The sequence below is a fragment of the Polypterus senegalus genome, chromosome 2 (assembly GCF_016835505.1).
Source record: "Polypterus senegalus isolate Bchr_013 chromosome 2, ASM1683550v1, whole genome shotgun sequence".
NCBI lineage: Eukaryota > Metazoa > Chordata > Cladistia > Polypteriformes > Polypteridae > Polypterus > Polypterus senegalus.
Window position 1 is genome coordinate 17646369 of NC_053155.1, and position 24815 is coordinate 17671183.

Here is a 24815-nt window from a genome sequence, read left to right on the forward strand (position 1 = left end):
TCTGTATACGTATTATTAAAATAAAAAGGGTGAATGAATAAATAATTTTATCATTATTTGAAAGTTAATTCTCTAGGCTTCCCACTGTTATACCCTCAGTTCTCAATGACTGGATCACCATTTTTTAATCCAAATTTTTCTGTCTTATTCTGTGCTGTTTGTGCAGCGCAGCCGCAGAGAGCTTAAACAACACAGCATTTCCACATAAAAATGACAAGTGTGGGTTTTCTTGAAGGGTTTTACTGGATGTACCTCATTGTGGAGGACTTAGTATTGTGGTACAGAGAGTACAACCTGCAACTCAACATCAGCAAAGAGAAAGAGCTGAAGGTGGACTTCCAGTGTGCCAAGCAGCCTCCGAGACCAACAACCATTCGGTGGGGGGAAGTGGAAGTGGTGCAGAGCCAGAAGTACCTGGGAGTTCACATACACGACAAACTGGACTGGTCTGACAACACAGTGGTGCTGGACGAGAAGGCCAGACCAGAATGGACTTGCTACAGAAACTTAAGTCTTTTGATGTATGCAGCAAGTTGCTGGAAATGTTCTACCAGTCCATAGTAGCCAGTGTGGTGTTCTACATTGCAGTCTCCTGGGGAAACCACCTGAGCATAAAAGAAGCACAATGTCTGAACAAACTTATCAAGAAAGTCTGCTCCATCACAGAGTGAATCCTGGACACACTGGAAGCTGTTGTAGAAAAGAGGATGGTGGGAAAATGAATTGCTATCATGAGAAATCCCCTCCATCCCCTCCAGATGGTGCGCTCTTGGAGTACATTTAGCCCTAGGCTCATTCTACCACGGTGTGCTAAGAAGCGCCTCTGAGACTCTTTTCTACCCACTGCTACCAGGCAATTCAATGCTTCCACCCGATGTACTTGTTATGTTTATTTTTTTTTATTGATTAATTGATTGATAGCTTGGCTGTATTATTTGCAGTGTGAGTCTGTATTTTTGTCTTTTGTGTTAGTATTGCTGTATGCAGTAGAATTTTCCCATGGGATTAATAAAGTTTATCTAATCTAATCTATCCTAATCCAATAAAGAAAAGGTAGCCTAGGCATCCCAAATTTTGTATGGTGCTGAGCTCAACAATTCACCATATGGAAAATTGTGTTTGGTGGTTGTCCAAAGGGGGTTGATTTAAAGATGTACGTTGACCATAACACACTGACTTTTCAGGTTTATCAAACCGCCGTTGTGTCTTCAAGATGTTTCTTTTAGAGACTTGTACAAAATGGGCTGTATTAACATTGTCACAAATGCCTTATCTTTAGGGCTGCCAACCATGGAGATTTTTGTTTTGTGGCACCACAAGCTCCATCTCCCATCTTGTCCCTGACCATGCAGGACAAAACATATGTAATTAATAAGTCCTGTGAGGCAGGGACGTTTAGGAAGAAAAACCTAACCTGTAACCTAGCTGCATACATCTCAGTGATGTCCAAGGGGGTCCTTTAGAGACAATACCAACAACCCAAGAAGGAATAAAATGGTTCTACAGGAATGTTTCACTGAGTTCTTAAATCACTACAGCGGTCCTGTCAGTGCACATCTGTGATAATTGAAGACCATACTGAGGATCTTGGAGCTGGTCTGGTAGCCAGCATTCTATAAAGATGTGTGGCAGCATATGAAGACCTATCAACAGTACAAACTCCACCTGGTAAGCATCTTGGACATCTACAGTTGACCTTCACTGTGGTGTTGTTGTTATTGGATTTGATGGGACTATTTTCTGCCATGACACTGTGGAAAACAATCCTGATTATAGTGATAAGCAACTTCACTAAATAGTTGCAGCTCTGATCTGCTGCAATCTAAAGAACAAAATCTTCACCTACTGTTGGTCTGAAAAGTATCTCATGGTCCCCAATTAATGAGTTAAATTTTCGAAGAGTTATGTGCTGCCTAAAGAATGAGAAGGACTGTAGCAGCATCATATCACCCCCAGACTTATCTGACTAAAGGAGTGAACATTAATCAGAAGACCATGTTGGCCTTCTTTATGTGTGTTCACCATCAGGACTTGAATAAATGGCTTCCAGAACCCAGGTTGGCTTTGAACACCTCTACAAATTATGAGAAACACTACTAAAATTAAATTAGAAAAACAGCTTAAGAGCCAGTAGTGTTGAGCTATTGTTATATGCATGGTTTTGTATATTTTGGGGGGTTTGCACTTGTGAATACTAATTCTGTATATTCCACGTTCAAAAGTGAAGTTCCAAAGTTGATTTTGGATAGCGACTTATTTTCTTTATTTTGCGATACCTTTGAATTTGATTGGTCGTCATACTGATGATGTCATAGAAATAATAGTATAAGTATGGTTGCCTATATTCTTATCAATAGTTTGCTTTAATCCAAGTAGGCCATAGCAGTCTGAACTGTATTTTAGTTATGACCTCTTTCTGAATTTCACCTCCATTTCCATCTTGGCTTTTGAGATTTTTGTTACTCAGTTTAGTTTTGCTGTCTTGGTATTTTCACCCTTGCTTGTCTCCTCATGCTGCTGCTTTATCATATCCTGATTTTCTTGCACTCAACAATAATTCTCAGGCATCTTGCATATACATAACAGGGTCCACTCGACTGGCTTATTACCTCTCCACATTCCAAATCATATACCCCTATACACAATATTGGAACAGTTAAGGCGTAGAATTCAGGAGGGGTTGATCACTTTAACATCTGTGAAGCTAAACAGCACAATGCCCATCTCAGATAGGAATATTCTGTAGCACGCAGAAACTTAGGCTGGACTAGTGCCCACCATCTTTGTGATGCTACAGTATATGTAAATTTCTCTGCCAAGATACAGTACCACCAAGGTGACACAGGCAAGTCCAATATCTAATTCAAAAGGGAACATGATGCGAGTCTCGTTATTTTTATGGTCCTATATAAATTTCACACATCCTTTTGAGTTTGTGTTTTGGCTTTATTGTGTTAGGTTGTTTTTTAACATTGGAATGGTGACTTAAACATTTTTGACACTTTGGTGAGGTAATTTTCGCGATCATCTTTGTTGTGACTTTGTCATATGTGAATCATCAAGAAAATTATTTAAAATATGACACCACAGCACTCTTGTTATCCCAGTTTTAAGCTTTTCAAGACAAATCTTTGCTGCATGTGCTCAGTTTTCTTTGGTTAAGGATTTTTTTTTGGTTACCGAATTCTGTTTTGATACATAAATACAACAAGGAATTAAAACTTTCTGGATTGTTAGGTCATATGTCTCTGGTTGAATTTACCTCAGAGACTGTTTAATCATTTGCATAGAATTTTTTTATTTATAAATAAGTATCTTGTGCCTAATCCCCTGCATGTTTAATAGATGCTAGTACGTGTCTCTCTCTGTTTTTGAAAGCAGTTTACCTGAATACACCATCAGGGATTGTTTTACTAAAGACACATACAGTATATATTACAGTAATCCCTCCTCGATCGCGGGGGTTGCGTTCCAGAACCCCCCGCGATAGGTGAAAAATCCAGCGAAGTAGAAACCATATGTTTGTATGGTTATTTTTATATATTTTAAGCCCTTAGAAACTCTCCCACACTGTTTATAAATATTCTCTGCACAGTTATACAGTAAACCCTCATTTATCGCTGTTAATCCGCTCCAGACAGATAAATGAATTTCCATAAAGTAGGATTTTTTATTTATAAATCTAATATTTTCACAGTTAGAGCATAGAAAACCTGTTTACAACCTTCTAAATACGTTTTTTAACATTATTAGAGCCCTCTAGACATGAAATAACACCCTTTAGTCAAAAGTTTAAACTGTGCTCCATGAAAAGACAGAGATGACAGTTCTTTTTCACAATTAAAAGAATGCAAACATATCTTCCTCTTCAAAGGAGTGTGTGTGTCAGGAGCAGAGAATGTCAGAGAGAGAGTGCATGAGAAAAGTAAACAAGCAAAAATCAATAGGGCTGTTGGGCTTTTAAGTATGGGAAGCACCGCAATAAAGCAGCCGCAATGAAAGGATCAATGTGAAGGTAGTCTTTCAGCATTTTTTACAGGCGCGTCCCCGTCCATATCTTCTAATCAAACAGCCTATGTGCAAACAGCCCCTCTGCTCACACCCCCTCTGTCAGGAGCAGAGAATGTCAGAGAGAGAGATAGAGAGGCAGAGAAAAGCAAACATTCAAAAATCAATACAGGCTGTTAGAGCTTTGAAGTTTTCGCGGGAAGCATATCTTATATCATTTAGGAGTATTTAATATGTAATACGCGCTCTGATTGGGTAGCTTCTCAGCCATCCGCTAATAGCGTCCCTTGTATGAAATCAACTGGGCAAACCAACTGAGGAAGCATGTACCATAAATTAAAAGACCCATTGTCTGCAGAAATCCGCGAACCAGCGAAAAATCTGTGATATATATTTAGATATTCTTAATTGAAAATGCAGGATGGAGTGAAGCCGCGAAAGTCGAAGCGCGATATAGCGAGGGATCACTGTATTCCTTTTTTCACATTTCTAATGATGTTATGTTGAAAATTTCCCAAATGCAAAGACATTACATAGGTAAATAAAGAACATGCGTCAGGTATATAAACTGATTTCTTTATGTAAAATGTGTAGTGGTTACTTAATTACAAAGACAAAAAATGCATTTTTTAATATAGAAGAACATGTATTACTTTTGCAGTATGAACTTTGAACTAACTAACTAAGAAACAATATTTACCCCGGAAAAACAGACAAAAAAAAACATAACTTCTAAAAATATATAGGGAAGCTGATGAAGTTAAAATTAAAATGTATGGTTTATACTTGGAAACATGTATAAGCTATTTCTTATGAAAAAGTCAAGGTTTATAAAATGCGAATTTAGCATGAAAAACTGGTTTAACGTTACGTCAAAGCCATCAATCACAATCCAATGTTGTTAAACTAATTCTCCCACAGTTTACTGACATGTTCTCTCAATAAAGCTGTCTTCAGTGTCGGTAATAACCCTGATGTATATGCTTAATGTTAATTGCCTTAGTGTGTAGCCAATCTGTTTTGTCTATTAAAAGGGTGTGCTGTATATTGTACGGCATAACTGACAATGGCAGCGTTACCAAGAAGCCAACCATTACACACAGCAAGACCTATATGTCTACTTAACCACGCCACTATGTAAAAAAACTCAACAATCATGGGTTCAGCCAGGCTACCTCATAACAAAGTTACACAAACACATTTGAGCATCACATATTAGTTGTATATGAACTGAATGAAAGTGCATTCTGATTACTAAAGGAAATTGATTCTGTGACAATGCCTTTACTGTGACACATGTGCAGTCAATAATGCTGACGACATTAGGAAAATCATTAATTGCTGCAAGATGACTTTTGATTTCAACCTGTCCATAAGGAAATTGAATGTATCTGTATATTAGCATCTTAATTATACCGTTTCATACAGATGACATGACGCAGTTCAGGGATGATTGCATCATTCTTGTATCATGGTGAAAAGCACCTGTTGCAAAATACCCTACAGCTGTGGAAAACTGCAACGGATCAGGGATCACGTGATTACTGCATTATAGTTCCTGTAATGCAGGAACCAATTCATCAAAAAAAGAGTGGACAGCTCCAGGAAGTTTAAATGAGCTTCTAAGACAGTATTGAGCCAAAAAATCATTGCAATTCCAAAAATGCCATTCCTTGCATAGACTGCCATTGGCAATATCCTTCAAAAATACTAACGCTGCCATTTCTAGTTATGTCGTACATCACACAGCACAACTTGTATAATCTTTCTTTCAGTTGATAGTGTGGACCCCCTCAGAATTGCACCATTCACTAACCCTCAAAGAAAACAAAACAATAGAAAAGATATAATGAAATGCACTCCCACACACAGTCAGTGATAGAATGGACCATTGGTTCATTAAAAGGTAGATGGCGATATTTTAGACCTATCAGGCATCACACAGCTGTACAACCCCACAGAGGTAGGCCACATTGTGATAGTTTGTGCCGTACTATGCAACATAGTTCAGAAAAATGGAACTGCCTCTGCCACCTGACATAGGCAGGAATGACCCACACTATCTCCCTCAGGACATCAACGCAATGGCAATGCCAAGATGTTTGGAGTTGTACTGTACGTTAAATGTAAATAAACTTTTATTTTGCAATATTGACATTTACTTGGCTAAATTATTTTATTTTATTTTTCTACGAGTTCAAAAAGAATATTCTTAATGTATCACAGTTCTGACCAGTCTGCATCAATACACACTGTAGTTCCTTTTGTTTCTGCCATATGATGGTACATTGCTATTGCTCTCTGCGCTCTGCTGCTGTCACTTTCTCCCACTCTTGTGTTTTCTTTTTGTTTTATTTGCAACTCCTGCAGAGAGATTAGCGAAAAGAATGTTTCTGTGGTCTCCATTTCAGTCAGTAATACCTCAAGATCACATTCACTTAATTCGTTTTCTGAGTTCTTCTGTGATTTGTAGTATAGACGTCACTCAAGAACATGGCCAATTTATATGGTGATTAGATCATGAATATGAACATAGTTGAACAGAGATTTTTAAAGGAACTTGGTGTAACACATGGCGTACGTACAGTTTTATAAATCCAGTTTTTTTTTTTGTCTGTATACCAATTTTGCCTTTCTCGCGTAAACAAAATTTTATTATGTATTCTAAGCAAGGTTTTATAAATGAGGTCTTAGGTCTTGCAAAGCTGTGCTGTATTTGTTCCTGATTTTGGGAGTGTTGCAAACTGGCTTGTACCTGACAACAAGAAATGATCCTCTCCATAGAATTCCATATGCCATAGAAGGGAATATGGTCTGCTGCTTGTTTCCTGGAGTCTATAACCTGTTATTTGGTCTTGCAGATATTAAAGGGAGAGTTTATTGTCCTGGCATCAGCATGTTGCAAGGCAATACTTTTCTCTGTAAGCCATCTCATCAATGAGTGCATCGACATGCACACCCAAAACTGGGATAAGGTGAGTCATCCAGTTAATGCAGAAACCTGGTTTCATAAATACCTGCATTTAACGTGCGAAAGTCCACCTGTGGAGTTCTTCTTGGGAAAATGTTCCAATGTCATTAAACTATGCAAGAAAGAGTTAAAACTTATCGTCAGCTGCCATGAATCCAAAAAGAAGCTCCTGAGTAGTGTAGTGAGTGTTACTTTAAAGATGGGTCCAGAATTGGCTCAGACACAGGAAGCAGAGGGTGATGTTGAGAGGAACCTCATCAGAACTGGCCGATGTTAAGAGTGGTTTTCCACAGGAGTCAATGCTAGGGCAGCTGCTTTTTTAATATATATAAATGATTTAGATAGGAACATAAGTAACAAGCTGGTTTTTACAGATGATACCAAGATAGGTGGATTAGCAGATAATTTGGAATCCGTTATATCATTACAGAAGTTCTTGGATAGCATACAGAATTAGGCAGATGAAATTTAATGTCAGTAAATAATAATCATAATAATTCATTACATTTATATAGTGTTTTTCTTAATGTAAAGTATTACACATAGGAAGTAAAAATGTTAGGTTTGAATACACAATGGGCGGTCTGGAAATCGAGAGTACACCTTATGAGAAGGATTTAGGAGTCATAGTGGACTCTAAACTATCGACTTCCCGACAGTGTTCAGAAGCCATTAAGAAGGCTAACAGAATGTCAGGTTATATAACACGATGTGTAGAGTACAAGTCCAAGGAGGTTCTGCTCAACCTTTATAATGCACTGGTGAGGCCTCATCTGGAGTACTGTGTGCAGTTTTGGTCTCCAGGCTACAAAAAGGACATAGCCACACTAGAAAAGGTCCAGAGAAGATTGACTAGGCTGATTCTAGGGCTACAGGGGTTTAATTATGAGGAAAGATTAAAAGAGCTGAGTTGGGATTTTGGTCTCGTCCGATGCGAGAGATGGACGTCTGAAGTGGAGCTTCGCTAGCAGTGGTGTTATTTTTCATATTATTTGCTTATTATCCTGAGATATCCTGTATCTATTCAACCCTAAGGAGACTGCTACAGTATATATGTAAGCATATATAAACATGGCCAGCAAGAAAGGGGGTCCGAAAGAATTGAAAACTAAAGCTGCACCCAAGCTAAGATCAGCAAGCCCTAGCTCAAGATACGGCCTTTCAGAGAGAGACCTGGATCAGCTGGGCGAAAGTACAGACTCCTCGGGACCAAGGTCCGCTACATCATCGCCGGCTGAGAGTGAAATGGGGAGCGAATGTACGATCGCGAGTGCAGATCTCGATAGCTCGCTGATCGGAGAAGAACATCTGAAACTGGAAAAGGCCTTACAGTTCGCAATCTCAATTACTCCACGCGAGCCGGGAATAGCGGGGACACAGGCTACAGTAGAGCCTGACGCTTCACCTACGGTACAAGAAAGCACAATTGAAATATCTAAACTGGAGGTGATGCTCACTGAGCTCATACAAGATATAAAGAAAACCGAGAAGGCAAATGAGAAAGCAAGGGCAAAGGCACATGAGAGACTGAAACAGGAATTGAAACAGGAATGGCAACAAGCAAACGAAACACAGCGGCAGGAGTTGAAACAAGCAAACGAAACGCAACGGCTGATGCTGCAACAGGCAATGCAAAGGTTGAGAAAAGAAATGCAAGTGGAGATGAGACAGGTGCTGGGTAAAATTGAAACGCTCACTGATCAATTGGAGGATCTCAAGGAGACATTCATGACTAGGATTGAATTAGTAGAAAATGTAGCTACCAGTGCTGAAGAAAAAGCAGAAAATGTGAGCTCCGAATACAAAAAACTCAGAGACAGACTGGCTGCTTTGGAAGATGGAAGTAGAAGGTATAACGTCAGAATTGAAGGTCTGCCTGAGAATCGAGAAAGTTCAAACCATGTGAAATTCGCAGCTGAACTTTTTTCTAATCAGGGACGACTTTAAAGCAGAATCTGAGATAGCAGCGGCTTACCGCGTACGCGGATCAAACGCCGTTAGACCCAGACCCAGATCTTTTATAGTTCGTTTTGAACGATTATCATTGAAGCTACAGGTGATGGCACTCCTCAGAAACAAGGAAGATATTATATATTAAAATAACCACATTCGTATCTTCCCGGACTTCTCTCCAGCAACAGCTACTAAACGCGCAGCCTTCTACAACATTAAACAGCGGTTATGGCAAGCCAGCGTCAAATACAGCCTCTTGTATCTGGCAAAACTGAAAGTGGAATGGCAGGGTCAATTCTATGTCTTCGCTAGCAAGGAAGAAGCAGAAAAGGAATTAAGAAAGCTGATCCCGGGACTATTCTGATACATAATAGTGAGTCATGGCGGTTAATGATAAAGCAAGGATTAATATTCTACTGTCTGATCTATTCCTTTTAAAATATGGGTTTTTATCAGCATATATTCTCATTATTACTTAGTATTACTAGGGTGCTATCTGTTTATGTTTTATTGAGCTTAATTACTTTTTCTTTTTCTTTTTTTCTAATTATTTCATCTCTACCCTAAACGAGACTGTTCAATATCATACCCTTGGTTTATTGTTATTGCTATTACTGCATTAAGACTTGTTATGCTTATTCTGGACACATTTTTAACACCATCACCCGGGTTTATTATCTGGGTGTATCATCTTAATGCACTAAAATTGCTGAAGACTATATATATATTTTAAGTGCAAAATTCTTTTTTTCTTTTTAAAGACTATATTGGCTTGTTTTGCTTTGGACGTGCTCTGTCTCTGGGTATGTCAGAGGACTGGGACTGTGTGAAGTGGGTTTTAGCCTCACTTAGGGAGGCAAAAGGGAGGTGGGGGTTAAGGGGAGAGAGAAGAGAGCAGGCTTGATCTATACCTAATCTATCCTATTAATCTTTATAATTATAACTACCAACGTAATAATAAGCTGCATGGCAACAACTCTAGGGGAAATAGGAAATTAAGGCCGAAGCTGTCTCACTTCCAGTTAAGACTATAAAATGACATCAAAAACTCAGAATCAGTGTCTCCATGATGGGACAGTTAACTTTGTAAGCTGGAATGTTAAAGGCCTGAATCACGAATTAAAGAGAAAGAAAGTACTCTCTCGCCTAACAGGTCTAAATGCTAAAATAGTATTTTTACAGGAAACCCACTTACTAAGCAAGGATCAGTTCCGGCTGCAAAAGACTGGACTGGCCAAATGTTCCATTCTAGTTTTACAAAGAAAACTAGAGGTGTGGGAATTCTCATACATAGAACAGTACCATTTGTAGCATCAGATGTAGTATTGGATCCTGAAGGGAGATATGTAATGGTCATGGGAGACTTATCTAACTGTAAAATGATTTTGATAAATGTTTATGCACCTAATGTTGATGATAAGGAATTTATACAAAATTTATTTGCATCCATTCCCAATCTAAACACTCATAAAGTTATAATGGCTGGGGACTTTAATTGTGTTCTAAATCCACTTTTAGATAGGACTTCCTCCACAGGGGGAACAGCATCTAACACCACAAAGATAATTACAAAGTTTATAACTGATCACAACTTATCAAACGCCTGGAGGTTTTTAAACCCAAATTCAAGAACATATTCTTTCTACTCACCAGTACATCATTGCTACTCAAGGATTGATTACTTCTTTATAGACAATAACTTCTTGCCTAAGATTAAATCTTGCAAATACGATGCTATTGTTATTTCTGACCATGCACCTATGATCTTGGAGCTAAAATTACTAAGCCCCATACACTCACCCGCAGATGGCCTCAACCCGCTTCTATTAGCTGACGAGAATTGTACTGAATTTATATCCAAACAAATCAAATTCTTTCTAGAGACAAATACATCCCCGAGATCTCTGCAGGAATACTCTGGGAAACTCTTAAGGCCTTCTTAAGAGGACAGATTATCTCATATCTTTCCCACAGAAATAAATCCAAGCCAAGAAAGTAGCAGAGATAAAAAGAAATTACTAAAATAGATGAAGAACATGCCAGACTACCAAGCGAGACTCTACATAGGAGAAGGCAGGCTCTACATTCAGAATTAAACCTCTTGACAACTAAAGAAACTGAACAACTAATTTACAAATCCAGACATCATTATTATGAACATGGAGAAAGCTAATAAGCTTTTTCAACAAATTCACAAGCAATCTCGTAATCACCAACACGAACGGAGATAAAATCATCAACACAAAAATATAATGCACACTTTCAGAGACTACTATAAATCCCTATATACTACTGAGTTTAAAGAAGACAATACACAATCTAATGCATTTCTGGATACATTACAGATACCACAAATAGACGCTTTTAGTGTGGAGGAACTTGATAAACCTCTGCATTATCAGAATTACTAGATGCTATAAAGTCACTCCAAGGTGGAAAGCAGCAGGCCCTGATGGCTACCCTGCAGAATTTTACAAGAAATTCTCCGCTCAGCTAGCTCCCTCCTATTAGCAACATTTACAGAAGCCAGAGATAACCAATCTCTTCCACAAACCTTTCGCCAAGCACTAATCACTGTTTTCCAAAACAAAATAAGGACTTATTACAATGTGCATCATACAGACCAATTTCACTTCTGAATAACGACGTTAAAATACTCTCTAAAATCATAGCTAGAAGGATGGAGAAAGTGCTCCCTCGTAATATCACAAGACCAAACTGGATTTATTAGGGGCCGACACTTATCTTCAAATCTTCGACGCCTGTTTAATGTAATATACTCACCAACTAAATCAAACACCCCAGAAATATTATTATCATTGGATGCAGAAAAAGCATTCACATGATTGAATGGAAATACCTTTTACTACATTGGAGAAGTTTGGGTTTGGCCCGAACATTTGTGCATGGATTAAATTACTGTATACTAACCCAGAAGCTTCAGTTTGCATCAACAACATTTGCTCAGACTACTTTAAACTAGAACGTGGCACTAGACAAGGATGCCCTTGTCACGCTGCTGTTTGCATTGCCATTGAACCACTGGCAATACATTGTCGAAATACTGATCAGATAAAGGGGATTAGCAGAGAAGGACTGGAACAGAAAATCTCATTATATGCAGATGATATGGTACTGTATATATCGGACCCAGAAAATTCTGTGCCTGCAGTCTTAGCAGCACTCACAGAATTTCAAAAGATCTCTGGTCTCAGAATTAATCTGAATAAAAGTGTACTCTTTCCAGTGAATTCTCAAGCATATAATATTAGATTAGATACCCTACCTTTTATCATTGCAGAACAGTTTAAATACCTAAGAGTAAACATCACAAGTAAACATAAAGCTCTTTATCAACAAAATTTCACTGTCTGCATGGAAAAAATTAAACAAGACTTGCATAGATGGTCAACCCTTCATCTCACACTAGCTGGAAGAATTAACACTGTTAAGATGAATATTCTTCCTAAGCTCCTTTTTATTTCAAAACATTCCAATATACAGTACATTAATAAATCATTCAACAATAACCTCATTTATTTGGAATTCAAAACATCCACGCATCAAAAGAGCGACCCTACAAAGACAAAAGGCAGAAGGCGGCATGGCTCTACCTAACTTCCAGTTTTATTACTGGGCAGCAAATATACAGGCCATAAGAACCTGGACACAAATAGAAGAACACTTTTTTGTATTCCTTGCTCTGTGCTCCAATAAATACACGTTGTCTGCAATATACAAATAACCCAATTGTGCTCCACTCACTTAGAATCTGGAACCAATGTAGAAAGCATTTTAAGACGTAGTAGCTTCTATCTGTGGTACCTCTGCAAGAGAACCACCTCTTTCAACCTTCACAAACATATGCAGTTTTTAATACAGTAATCCCTCGCTATATCGCTTCGACTTTCGCGGCTTCACTCTATCCGGATTTTATATGAAAGCATAAATAAATATATAACACGGATTTTGCGCTGCTTCGCGGGTTCTGCGGACAATGTGTCTTTTTACTTCCTGTACATGCTTCCTCAGTTGGTTTGCCCAGTTGATTTCATACAAGGGACGTTATTGGCGGATGACTGAGAAACTAACCAATCAGAGCACGCAGTTAAGTTCTCCTGACTGAGAAGCTAACCAATCAGAGCACGCAGTTAAGTTCCTGCCTGCTGAATGCAGTGTTAACCAGGAAGTCTCGTCTCACTCATTCAGCATCAACGTGTTTCGCTGTGTAAAGAGTTGTGCTCTTTTGTGTTTATCTTTGTGCATAGTCAAGCCCTTCATTATGGCTCCAAAACAATCTGCTACTGCTTCAGGGGCCGTGCCCAAGCGTAAACGGAAGATGTTAACGATTGCCAAAAAGGTAAATGTTTTGGATTTGTTGAAGGCTACGATTCTTTTTATTTAAAAAGTAGGAAAGGAATATAAGATCTACGGCCGCAGTGTCCTTTTAACCAGGGTGCAAAACGAGTTGTAAGTGGATGCAATAAGGCAGTAGTCTGGATGGAATCTGCTTTAGGGATTTGAATTGAAGACTGCCAGAAGAAGAACAACGGCAGTGCTACACAATCACCTGAAGTGGCTCGTTTGGAAGAACTGTAACGCTCTCCTTTGTTGTGCAGTAAAATTAAACTCATTGTTATCAGACGAGTCATCGTGTCATTGTTGGTGAGTAACCATAATTCATTTTCTACTTACAGTACTTAGTACATGTACGTACGTTTAGTGTCACTGTACATACACATTTACTGTATACTATTTTTGTTGCATTGTACGTATTTATTGCTGGTGGCATATCTATCGTAATGGCTGTAATATATGTGATATTGGAGACACTCAATATCTTTAAAATAATATTTAGGTTTTACTGTATATAAAACAGTGTGTTTACATACATAATTTCAATGAATCTTACCTGATATCTAAGAGAATACAAAGCGATTATGCTGTATAACTCTGCGGGGAACATTTATAAACAGTGTGGGAGAGTTTATAAGGGCTTAAAATATATAAAAATAACCATACAAACATATGGTTTCTACTTTGCGCATTTTTACCTATTGCGGGGGGGTCTGGAACGCAACCCCCGCGATCAAGGAGGGATTACTGTATCTGGAAAAAATTTGGAATTAACTTGCTTAGAGATCTTTATATAGACAACTTCTTTGCATCCTATGAACAATTACATTCCAAATTTAACATTCCAGCTACACATTTCTTTCACTATCTTCAAATCAGGAACTTTGTTAAACAGAACCTTCCAGATTTTCCTCATCTTACACCCTCATCCATGCTGTAAAAAATATTGCTCAGTCTCAAGGACTACATCTCTACAATATATAAAATCATTTTACAATCCCTTCCTTTCAAAGATCCAAGAGGACACTGGGAAAAAGATCTCTCAATTAATATATCAGAAAAGGAGTGGAAAGTAGCAATGCAGAGAATTCACTCGAGCTCCATATGCGCAAAGCATACAATTATACAACTCAAAATTATATATCGAGCACATCTGTCTTGACTAAAACATGATCCAACCTGCGAACATTGCAACCAAGTCCCAGCCTCACTGGGTCACATTTTTTGGTCCTGCACCAAATTAACATCATTCCGGACCAAAATTTTTACTTACCTTTCAGACTGCCTTGGACTCACAATCCCTCCTAACCCATTAACAGCTGTGTTTGGGGTTCTTCCAGAGGGGCTTAAAGTGGAGAAAGACAAACAAATTGTGATTGCATTCACTACACTCTTGGCACGCAGACTTATTCTGATAAACTGGAAGAACCCAAACTCTCCTCTTTTAAGTCAGTGGGAAACCGATGTGTTATATTATTTGAAATTGGAAAAAATCAAATACTCAGTTAGAAGATCCGTACAGACTTTTTTCAAAACATGGCAGGAGCTAATCAGTAACATTTTAAAATAAGGTAATGAAGCACAGAGAATTTATTAATTTAAGTATGTTTACAAGCCTTATATTTTACACTGTTTGGCTTGCTCTCTTTCTCAGGGGTGGGGATTGATCTGTTCTTAACTCAATTTTTCTTTTTGTAAAAACTTGATTGCTTTGTATGGATTGCAATAAGATTAATAAAAAAAAAAGAGCTGAGCCTATACAGTTTAAGCTAAAGAAGATTAAGAGGTGACATGATTGAAGTGTTTAAAATTATGAAGGGAATTAGTACAGTGGATAGAGACTGTTATTTTAAAATTAGTTCATCAAGAACACGGGGACACAGTTGGAAACTTGTTAAGAGTAAATTTCGCACTAACATTAGGAAGTTTTTCTTTACACAAAGAACGATAGACACTTGGAATAAGCTACCAAGTAGTGTGGTAGACAGTAAGACTTGATGTTTTCTTGGAAGAAATAAGTGGATAGGACTGGCGAGCTTTGTTGGGCTGAATGGCCTGTTCTTGTCTAGAGTGTTCTAATGTTCTAAAAGCAACTTAGTTAGGTTGCTCATTACTTTAAAAAATAACTATATATCTTTATATATAATACACTACCGTGGCTGTTCGTTTGTCTGTCCAGGATTTTCAAACACCCGTAGCTCACAAACCGTTTGACCTATTGACCTGAAATTTAGTACGCATATACTACATTACATTTACTATCAGTTTTCAGGGTGACAATTGACCTCTAAGGTCATTCCTCTTTTTATTTTTATTTTATTGTAGAATCAACTCTCTGCAGCGGCCAGCAGGGCGGTGCATGTGTACGGGCACCATTCTCATCCCTACCACCTTCGCTGTCACTTACCCAACCAAGTGAAAAATTAAAGAAAACTTATTAATTAATTGCAACACAAACACTGACTCAATCAGTTTTAATGTGAAAAGATGCCGACGAAAGAAGAGAAGAAGTGGGGTTGAGAAAAGAAGAGCTGCTCAGGAAGCAGCAAGCGCATCAAACTCTGAGCAAATGAATGGTAAACATACAGAGAAATAGGATGAAAACTAGGAATACCCAAGTCACCGTTACTGGTGTTGTATAATTACTTATTATAAAATGTCATGAGAAAACTGTGTTACTTTTTCTTTTTTTTATGAACAACTGCACATTTGTTTTTAAATCCTAAACCAATATTTGAACCTTCATGAAACTGACCGGAAACACAGAAAACCACAATAATTTCCTTGTGTTTTACAAATAAATGTAGCCCTTTGTGTGCTGTGAAGTAAATCACATTCATCTTATTTTTACATCCCCAACCTGGAGCCACTGAAAATGAGTGGTATGAACATTGGCCGCTGCATTACCCAATCACACGGTTTCAACACATCCTTGGCAAATAGCTAGATTAAAACTAAACTGACGCTTTATATTAAAGCAACATGCATTGAGTCGTCTGATCACTGTTGATGTAAATGTACTTGTGCTATTATTATCCCAGAAGCACTGGGTGTAAGGCAAGAATCAAGTATATTGTTAAGTCACTCCTTTGTGGGCCTCAGTTGCACAGCCGAGCAGAGGAATATTCTGCATGAAATCCTGTAGAGATTGGTTCCAGCGGACCCCCGTGATTCTATAATTAGGATATAGTGGGTTGGATAATGGATGGGTAGATAAACACATTCTGTGTTACTGTGCTGCTCCCAGGACTGTACTCCTGAGCTTAACACTGTACATTCCACTGATCAACAAACAATTATGCTTTTTCCTTAGTTTGCCTTGTGCTACAGTGTGGGGGGATAGTATGTGTGTCAGTTTAAATATCGACTCTTTTTTGTGTTTTGTCAGGTGTTGCCGATCACAGGGTATTTGTTTTTATTTTGTTCTTACATAATATCCCTGAAAGTTTTTTTAATGTACAAAAAGTTTTACTGGATTCCTTTTCTAATTTATCAATAAAAATTTGACCCCCAAAAAAAATTCTGAAATATTGAGACAGGAGAAAGAATAATGAGATCACTCGAGCATTAGCCTCAGGAAATTGCTATTTGTGGACATTTCCAACTGTGACCGCTACTGTTGAAAGTGTGTGTGAAGCTAAGCAGTTGAACAGAGTGCAGTATAAATATGTAGCCTACAAAAACCTTAATTGTAACCAGATTAAGGGTTTACATGGCCATATAACTGGGTTACTTGTGGAGAACTCTATGGGATAAGGGTTTACATGGTATTTTAGAAACCATGTTTCTGTAAATAACTGGGTTATTAAAGCACATGTAAATGCACTCATTGTGGGTCATCAGGCCAGTGATGGCGGTGTCATCAGCAAATCTTACGACGGAGGTAGAGCAGGCCATGCAGTCCTAAGTGAATCATAAAGTCATATGCTGACTCAAATTTATTCTGCAGTATATCTTTGCAAGACACTGACTAACATCAAGACATGAAACATAATTTCATTTTTTTGTTTTTTACAGTATGATCTCATCGATATAAAAATGAATGGATCAACACCTTCAACGCTTACTGAATTTGAACTTTTGTGTTTTCCAGGCTTTCAGGAATACAAGATGTTTCTCTTTGTTGGATTCCTTGTTCTGCTGTTAATCACATTAAGTACTAACCTCTTCTTCATTCTTTTGGTCTCACTGGACCACAGGCTTTACAACCCAATGTATTTTTTTTTCTGTAATTTATCCCTTTTAGACATTTTGGTGGGAACTTCAATTATACCAAAACTTCTTGCTGTTTTTATTGGATATAATAAGATTAACTTTTCCGAATACTTTGTGCAATTGTATTTTATTGTCTCTTTTGGAGGTACAGAGAACTTCAAATTGGCAGCAATGGCTTATGACCGATATGTTACTGTAGTGAAACCCCTACATTATAATATGATCATAAATACAAAAAAATGTTTCCTAATAATTGCAGTCACCTGGATACTGGGCTTTTTTTCCCAGCGGCTAACATCATATTAGTTTCACTTCTGCCCTATTGTGCCTCTAATAAAATCATGCACTGTTACTGTGACTATCCAGCTGTAGTTTCCATGGCTTGTGCTGAAGTTACCAATCAAGAAGATGAAGTATTTGGGTTAGCTGTTATTGCTAACTGTGTGCCCCTAATTTATGTATTGTGGAGTTATGTCAAAATTCTGCTCTCTGTTCTATGGCTAAAGACAAGAGAAAGCTGAACAAAAGCTGTTTCGATGTGCTCTTCACATATTGTTTTGGTGGCGATATGCTAGGTTTTTGGTTTTATCATATATGCAGAGTTTAAAATTGAAGGCTTCTCGTATGAAAGACGCATTTTAGTTGGGAGCTTAACTTATCTTCTACTTCCAATGGTGAACCCTCTGATTTACAGTTTAAGAAATGAAAAAATAAAACTGACTGCTAAAAAACATGTCAACTTTTTTGCCATTTGTCAAAAGATATGGGTAAAGTCAAAGTGTCGATCAATTAGTCAGTTGGTTATTAGGGATGTAGAGAGTTTAAATATATTCAATTTAAAACTCTTTTTCAATATTTCAGATGAGTGGTGCTTTTGTATTTATGAATATGACACAATACCTAAAGGAAGGCCAAAAGCAAATGAAATACGCTACATGGTTCCAGATTTCTAAAAGTCAATACCCTAACCTTGAAGGGAATACCTTCTGTCAATTAGTTATTAGGGAATTAGGTAGAGATTTCATAGCCATATAATACAGGGGCGGTGCTTTTGTAGTTATGAATACAACACAATACGTAGAGGAAGGAAAAATCCATTAAACAGTTTGAGATTTCTAAATGTGATCTAGCATTCTGTGTTTTTTCAATGGTCACCTCCATTGTTAATCAAGCTTGTGAGTCCAATTATTTGATAAAAAAGTATTACTTTTAACCAGTATCCTCATATTCCACAATTATTGTCAATCTAACTAGCAGATAGATAGAGGTTAGGAACAGGCACTGATATAGCGCATTGCCGCACTCACCATACGACAAACCAACTAAGGATCCAGATTAGGAGCCGAGTGCAGCCATGCAACAGGTGACACCTCAGCACCACACTAGTTCAGATGGAGTGGAACAGTGTGAGGTTTTTTATGGTGGCTGGAGTGCCAATTCTGCCACCAACCCCCAGGTTTTCCCTGCAGGTTGGAGGGCCTACATAGATACAGATTAATGTCATACCTAGAACGGAGAAATTGCAGATTAAAGGCCTTGCTCAAGGCATCAGACCATATTTTGTTGTATTGATACAAGATACTGCCAATAAGAAATGTGGCCTTGTATCATGTATCATGAGATGAAATACAAAACCAAAAGAAAATGTCTTTCATCAAATGCAGGGAATTTAAAGATCAAATTGAAAAACCATGCACTTGCACTTTGACAAAATTGTTATTCAACGTCTGTTCAATGGCACACAACACTAACATCACTGTATGTGAAAGTGGGGTTGAACCGCAGGTTAAGTGTCTCATATCCACACATCTAATTTAGTAAGTTGCATTTTCGAATAAGTACAGCGAATCGCTTTTTCACAAACTTAACACAGTAACCCAGTTCTTTTCTTTCTCTGTTCTCCTCTACTCCTCCTAGACAAGTGTTGTCCTGCTCCTATCCCAACTCTGACTTGCTCCTTTTATTTGGGACCTGAGAGTACCAAAAAGCACTTTTGGGTCAGGCGTAACCTTCTTAATCGTGTCAGGTTGTTTCTTAGCAGTTCATGAAGCGAACAGCGAAGATGCTATGTGTTTCGCTTGGAGTAACGGGAATATACAGGATTAGAAATGAGTATATTATAGGGACAGCACAGGTACGACAGTTTGATGACTGTTCTGCTCCACATCTTGTTAGTTCAGACTGTTATTTGTTGAACTGTGCTCCCCCTTCATCTTGTCATTTATTAACACACCAGTCAGTCACGTCCCACACTCACAGTGGTACTATAAAAGTCTATGAAACTCACGTAAAGCACGTAGGTCCCATAATAAACATTTGAATACAATACACCCCATGTGTCTCACGTAGGGACCCCTTTATCTCTTCTTTCGGTCACGTCCAAAATGTATCCTTAGGGTATACAAACCCCTCTGTCTGGTTAGTTGTGGTACGCAGCAATTTGAACCTCTGTCTGCGCGCTTCTCTTTGTCTTGATCCAACCGTGGAAATCACTCGCCTTGTAAGTGTCTTTAAAAGCTTTATTGTTTAATGTACACTGTCTGCTATGTATTGCTTTTTAAACCATTCTTTATTGTCTTTGATTGTACACCTGTAAATGTCTGTATGTTTCTATTGTGTATATTTCAGTTTACAACGAGGTACGTCCAGTAAAAGCCTTCAAGATAGCTCACTCACCCTTTGGCTGCATTGCACGGACAGTGCGGAGTGAGGCAGAAAAGTGACCATGCAAGATTGGCTAGATTGAGATGGTTTGGGCACATACAAAAATGACATGAGGGGTACATCAGGAAAAGAATGTTGAGAATGGAACCACCACACAAGAGGAAAAGAGGAAGGCCAAACAGGAGGTCTATGGAAGTGGTGAAGGAGGACATTAAGGCAGTTGGTATAAGGGAGTTGCAATGGTTATGATAGTGAAAATCTCCTGACCCATATTCAGCTTACATAAAAAGGATCTTCAGACTTCAGTAGTATATAAGAAATGTATTTAAACACAAATACCTTTGCCGCACACCAATAAAAGCAGGTTATTCTTGTATTACTAATCGGGTTATGCTGACAGTCCTTAGACAAAGACTTCATAGTGCATGAATATACAAGTAAGTAATGTATGGGACATTAGATCACCCTGTATTAGTTTACAGAGAGAGAATGATACTCCATGCTGAAGGACATGTGGCTAGCTAGGGGCTGCATACTAAAGATGAACTTATCATATTGAGAATAGTTAGACAAATAGTAAGGCAATTTCCTTAAGCATAACCACCTCAATATCACATTTGGTTCTGCTGCTCTAAATCATCGATCAAATTCCACTACTGAAGTACTGTTGTGCTTCTGTCCACTACTTTATGTAAGAATTTCCAGACAGGAAGACACACCTCATTGCTTTGCTGAACATAAAAATAACATTTAAAAACTCTATGTTAACCACTCTGTTTTTCAGAATTTTACGACACCACAGCCCTTCAATATAGATGTAAAATATACAGTACTAAAGATGGTCAAGCCACAAACATGGTGGGTAATGTCATTAACCTTCTTTACTATAGAAAATCTTATTAAAAGTTTAAGGTCAACATATTACAAATTTTTATTTTAAACTAAAGTGTTAACTTTTTTTACACTCTTTATTACAATGATCATACTCTGAACATGTTTTAGGTTATTGTGCTGGGTTTCCTTGGTATAAAAAAAGGAACTTTTGAAACATCCAAAGCTTTAAACTGATTATTTAATAAAGAGAAAATCCGTGACAACAGCCAACACAAGTAGTTTAACATCGGTTCAGTTTGATCTAAACTGCACACGGTTTAGGTTTGAGGCCTTGGCTAAATGTCTGTTACTCTTTATTTCATACACACATGTAAAGAATATTCATTATTTTTCACTCCTCTTTTGGTTTTATTCCTTTATTATTTCTTCTTGTGAATACACATTATTGCTTATTCTTTGTTAACAATCAAACTGTCTTTGATTCTTAGTAAATGCTTCTCTTTTTTTTAAATTTACTTGCTGTATATCTTCTGTTTTTATGATCATTATTTACAGTTTGTTAAATTTCTTCCATATAGTTCTATTACATGTATGTTCTTTGTTCAGAAGTAATTTTTTGCCTAGACTTGTGTGAGGTAAGTCTATCTTCAATTCTTAGCCTTTACTTAATATGTGAGCAGCATTCACATTATTATTTGCACAAACTTGTATAAACTGCTTTATTTTTTCTTCTAATAGTTGCCTGAGTTGTGTCACACACTGGTTTTATGAAGGTCACACATATAACAAATTAGGTTAATGCAAAAAGATAACCTACCATTTGCAGTAGCCATTTTGTAATCATAATTGTTAATTTTTTGCAGCTCATTTATTTCTTCAGTTTATCATAAAGATATACAGCTAGGTTTTGGCCTTAGTTTATTCCTTTATCGTCTCAGGTATCTTTATGACATTAACACCCTGAAGAAGTGACAAGACTATTCATTTATGTATGATGCTCTACACGTGGTGATCACACTGTGACTTGTAGACATGAACACTGGATAAACATCCTAATTTTCTGCTGCTCTATTTTTTGTGACGACCGTTTACTCTATTAGATTTGGTAACAATTTTTCTCTTGATCTTTCTTCAGACCACAGATTGTATGTGTGTACCATATTCTTATCTTTTAATATTTATGAACTTACTTGTTCTGTGATAATTAGATCAGTGTTTTCTTTGTACAAAATTTTAATACAGGCTTATTGATGACTATGTTTATTACATATTCAATATCTTTCTTAATTGCTAATGCAATATATTTTGATTTCAGCATTTGTGTTGATATTGAGTTTTGATGCCTTTCCTACTGCTTTCCTTTTATTCTGATGCAAATATTTATGTATACTTTACTTTATGAATTTTTCATGAATTAAAGATTTCTGGCTGCATTTTGTGGATTTATAATGGTTTTTAAGTTCAGAAAAGTTGGAATTATTTATCATTATGTTTTTTTTGTTTACAGTGCAGTCTTCTTGTTTTTCTTTACATTTTGTGATGTTTGTTGCTGCAATGCAAGGAGAAATTGCTATGTGTGTGGCCCAGATGGTTGTTTGTTTTGATGTCACTTTATGAGCTGCCACAGACATAATAGTTGTATAATCCTGCCAATAATCCAGAACAGAAAATTACATGCCATCTCCCGATTTTATTATCTCTCTCTCTCTGTGCAAGCAATATATCAATTTAACGACTTTGTGCTTTGCTTTAAATGTAGTCTTATTTTTTGTTTTGTGTTTCCAGACACATTTCCAATGGTTTTTCTGAAAATGGCCTGAATTGCAATTATGTCATATATATAACATCACAACAGGTAGTGGTGAGCAAAGCAGCTGAGTTTGCTTTCGAAAATGTTATGTTTTGCATGAAAGTTTGTAATATTGAAACTTGCTAAAAGCAAGTATTTGGGTTTGGTAGTTTTTAATTTATTTATTTTTTGTCTAGTAATGATGATTGCTCCCTAACAATTTGGCAGCCACTAAATAAGCCACCTTCAGACCCATACATTTCTCAGGAAATAGTCCAGATTAAAATTAGATTGGTCAAAAGTGTAACTGTAACAAGCTAAACATAGTCCAGGATGAGGGATGAAAAGACATATTGTAAGATAAAACCTGCAGTCCCGTAAAGATAAATTGTTATCTAAGGTGGTTGGAAAAAAAAAGTTATCTTTTTTGTCTTTGCTCCTATTTAAACTTTGCACTCTTTTTGTCAGATGTCAATTGTACTCCCCAACATTTGCACTGCCATACAATTGCTGTTGAGATGAACAGGGAAAGGAGAAGTTATATATATATATATATATTGTGGCAGCCGGCCGAGACGCCCTGCTGCATATGTTCCGGGTAGGCAACCGTGGGCAACTCAATACCTCCCCTGGGACACTTAGTGGCAGCCTCCCTGGCCAGCGGTGATGCCTTAACCTCATGCAGGGCTCCATGAGAGATGGAGTCCTCAACAGACTGGTTGGGAGTTGGGGTGGCTGCCAGGGGGTGCTGCATGGATTCCACAGCCCAGCTGGACAACTCTTCAACCCCCCCAAGGAAGTGCAATTGGAACCAGGTGGTCAAGCACCTGGAACGCCTTTCTACCTGGATCATTTCTGTGAATTGGTCTGGTTGAGAAACAGCTCTAGTGATTTTAGTAAAATCCTAAGTTCTCTGCAGATTCAATTTTGCTGCAATCGCTGGCACATCACTAAAAGCTCTGCAGTCTGTTAATTGAGCATTTTAAGCATTGTACAGAAAAGTACAGATGAAGAAATAATACCATGAAGTGTGTACACTGTCTACCCTGTCTCTGTTCTGGCCATGAGACACCTTTTCTCTGTTTTTTTTTTTTTGTGATCAAATTTTAATTGAAATACGAATGAAAGGAAACACATTATATGGTAACATAAAACATTCCGAAAGGAGTTACAATAAAGTAAAACCCCATGATCGGTGCCTACCACACACCTTAAAACCCATTATCCACAATCCAACCCAACCCATGCTACATTAAAGCAAGAACCACCAAACAAAGGAACAGCATATCATCAGACCATTAAAAAGAGCTAAAGATTGGGGTTGTGGCTGTGACATGGGTGCACCTGTGCTTGGACCAACGGCACCATATGCCACTTATCAACGTAAAAGCCAAATGCCCCATTAATCCTTACCGCTGACAAATCCAAAAGGGTATTTATGAAGTAAAAGTGACAATATGAGCCAGCTGACAATCTCCAAGTCTATCGTTTATTGGAGGTAACATAAAAAATAAAATAATAAAAATAAAAATGGGTGATAAGTTTGTTGATAATTAAGATTCCTTGATACCAATGAGACATTTTTTTTAAACTAAATTCCATGAAATTGAAGGACTATGTAAAAAATCTTTGACTTAATTGATAGTGAGTGATAATGATTCCTTACAAAGCATTGTGTATAATGGAGACACTAGTTTGTGTCCAGGGATGGAGTGAGTAAGTGAGAAATTATACATAGAATGGAAATATAAAGATTGGAACACCACATGTTTTTTAGACAGATCTGACTTTTAAATAAAACATAAAGAAAGATGTGGGGATAGACAAGGAATTCTTTAGAGATTGGAAGATTTGGAGGCCTGACTCATCAAATTCAGTATATCACCCGTTGTGAGAATACATTTATTAGACCAGGACTGGAATGTAATGGAATCACCTGCAATGCATGGTGCTGTGTTGTAAGAAATAGTAGACTGTGCGTGCCAGGCTGGAGAAGGGATCAGATGCTTTTCTACCTTGCACCAT

The 24815-nt window shown here is 37.6% G+C and overlaps 1 protein-coding gene across 1 annotated transcript in view; it reads left to right on the top strand.

Moving 5' to 3' along the window:
* The first annotated feature begins 210 nt into the window (after positions 1–210).
* Positions 211–24815, top strand: part of LOC120524288 (olfactory receptor 10A6-like) — a 30808-nt gene continuing 6203 nt past the window's right edge. Inside the window, exons 1-2 of the mRNA XM_039746148.1 lie at positions 211–477; positions 6870–6983. Coding sequence (XP_039602082.1) covers positions 211–477; positions 6870–6983 — 381 coding nt within the window. The remainder of the gene's footprint in view (positions 478–6869; positions 6984–24815) is intronic.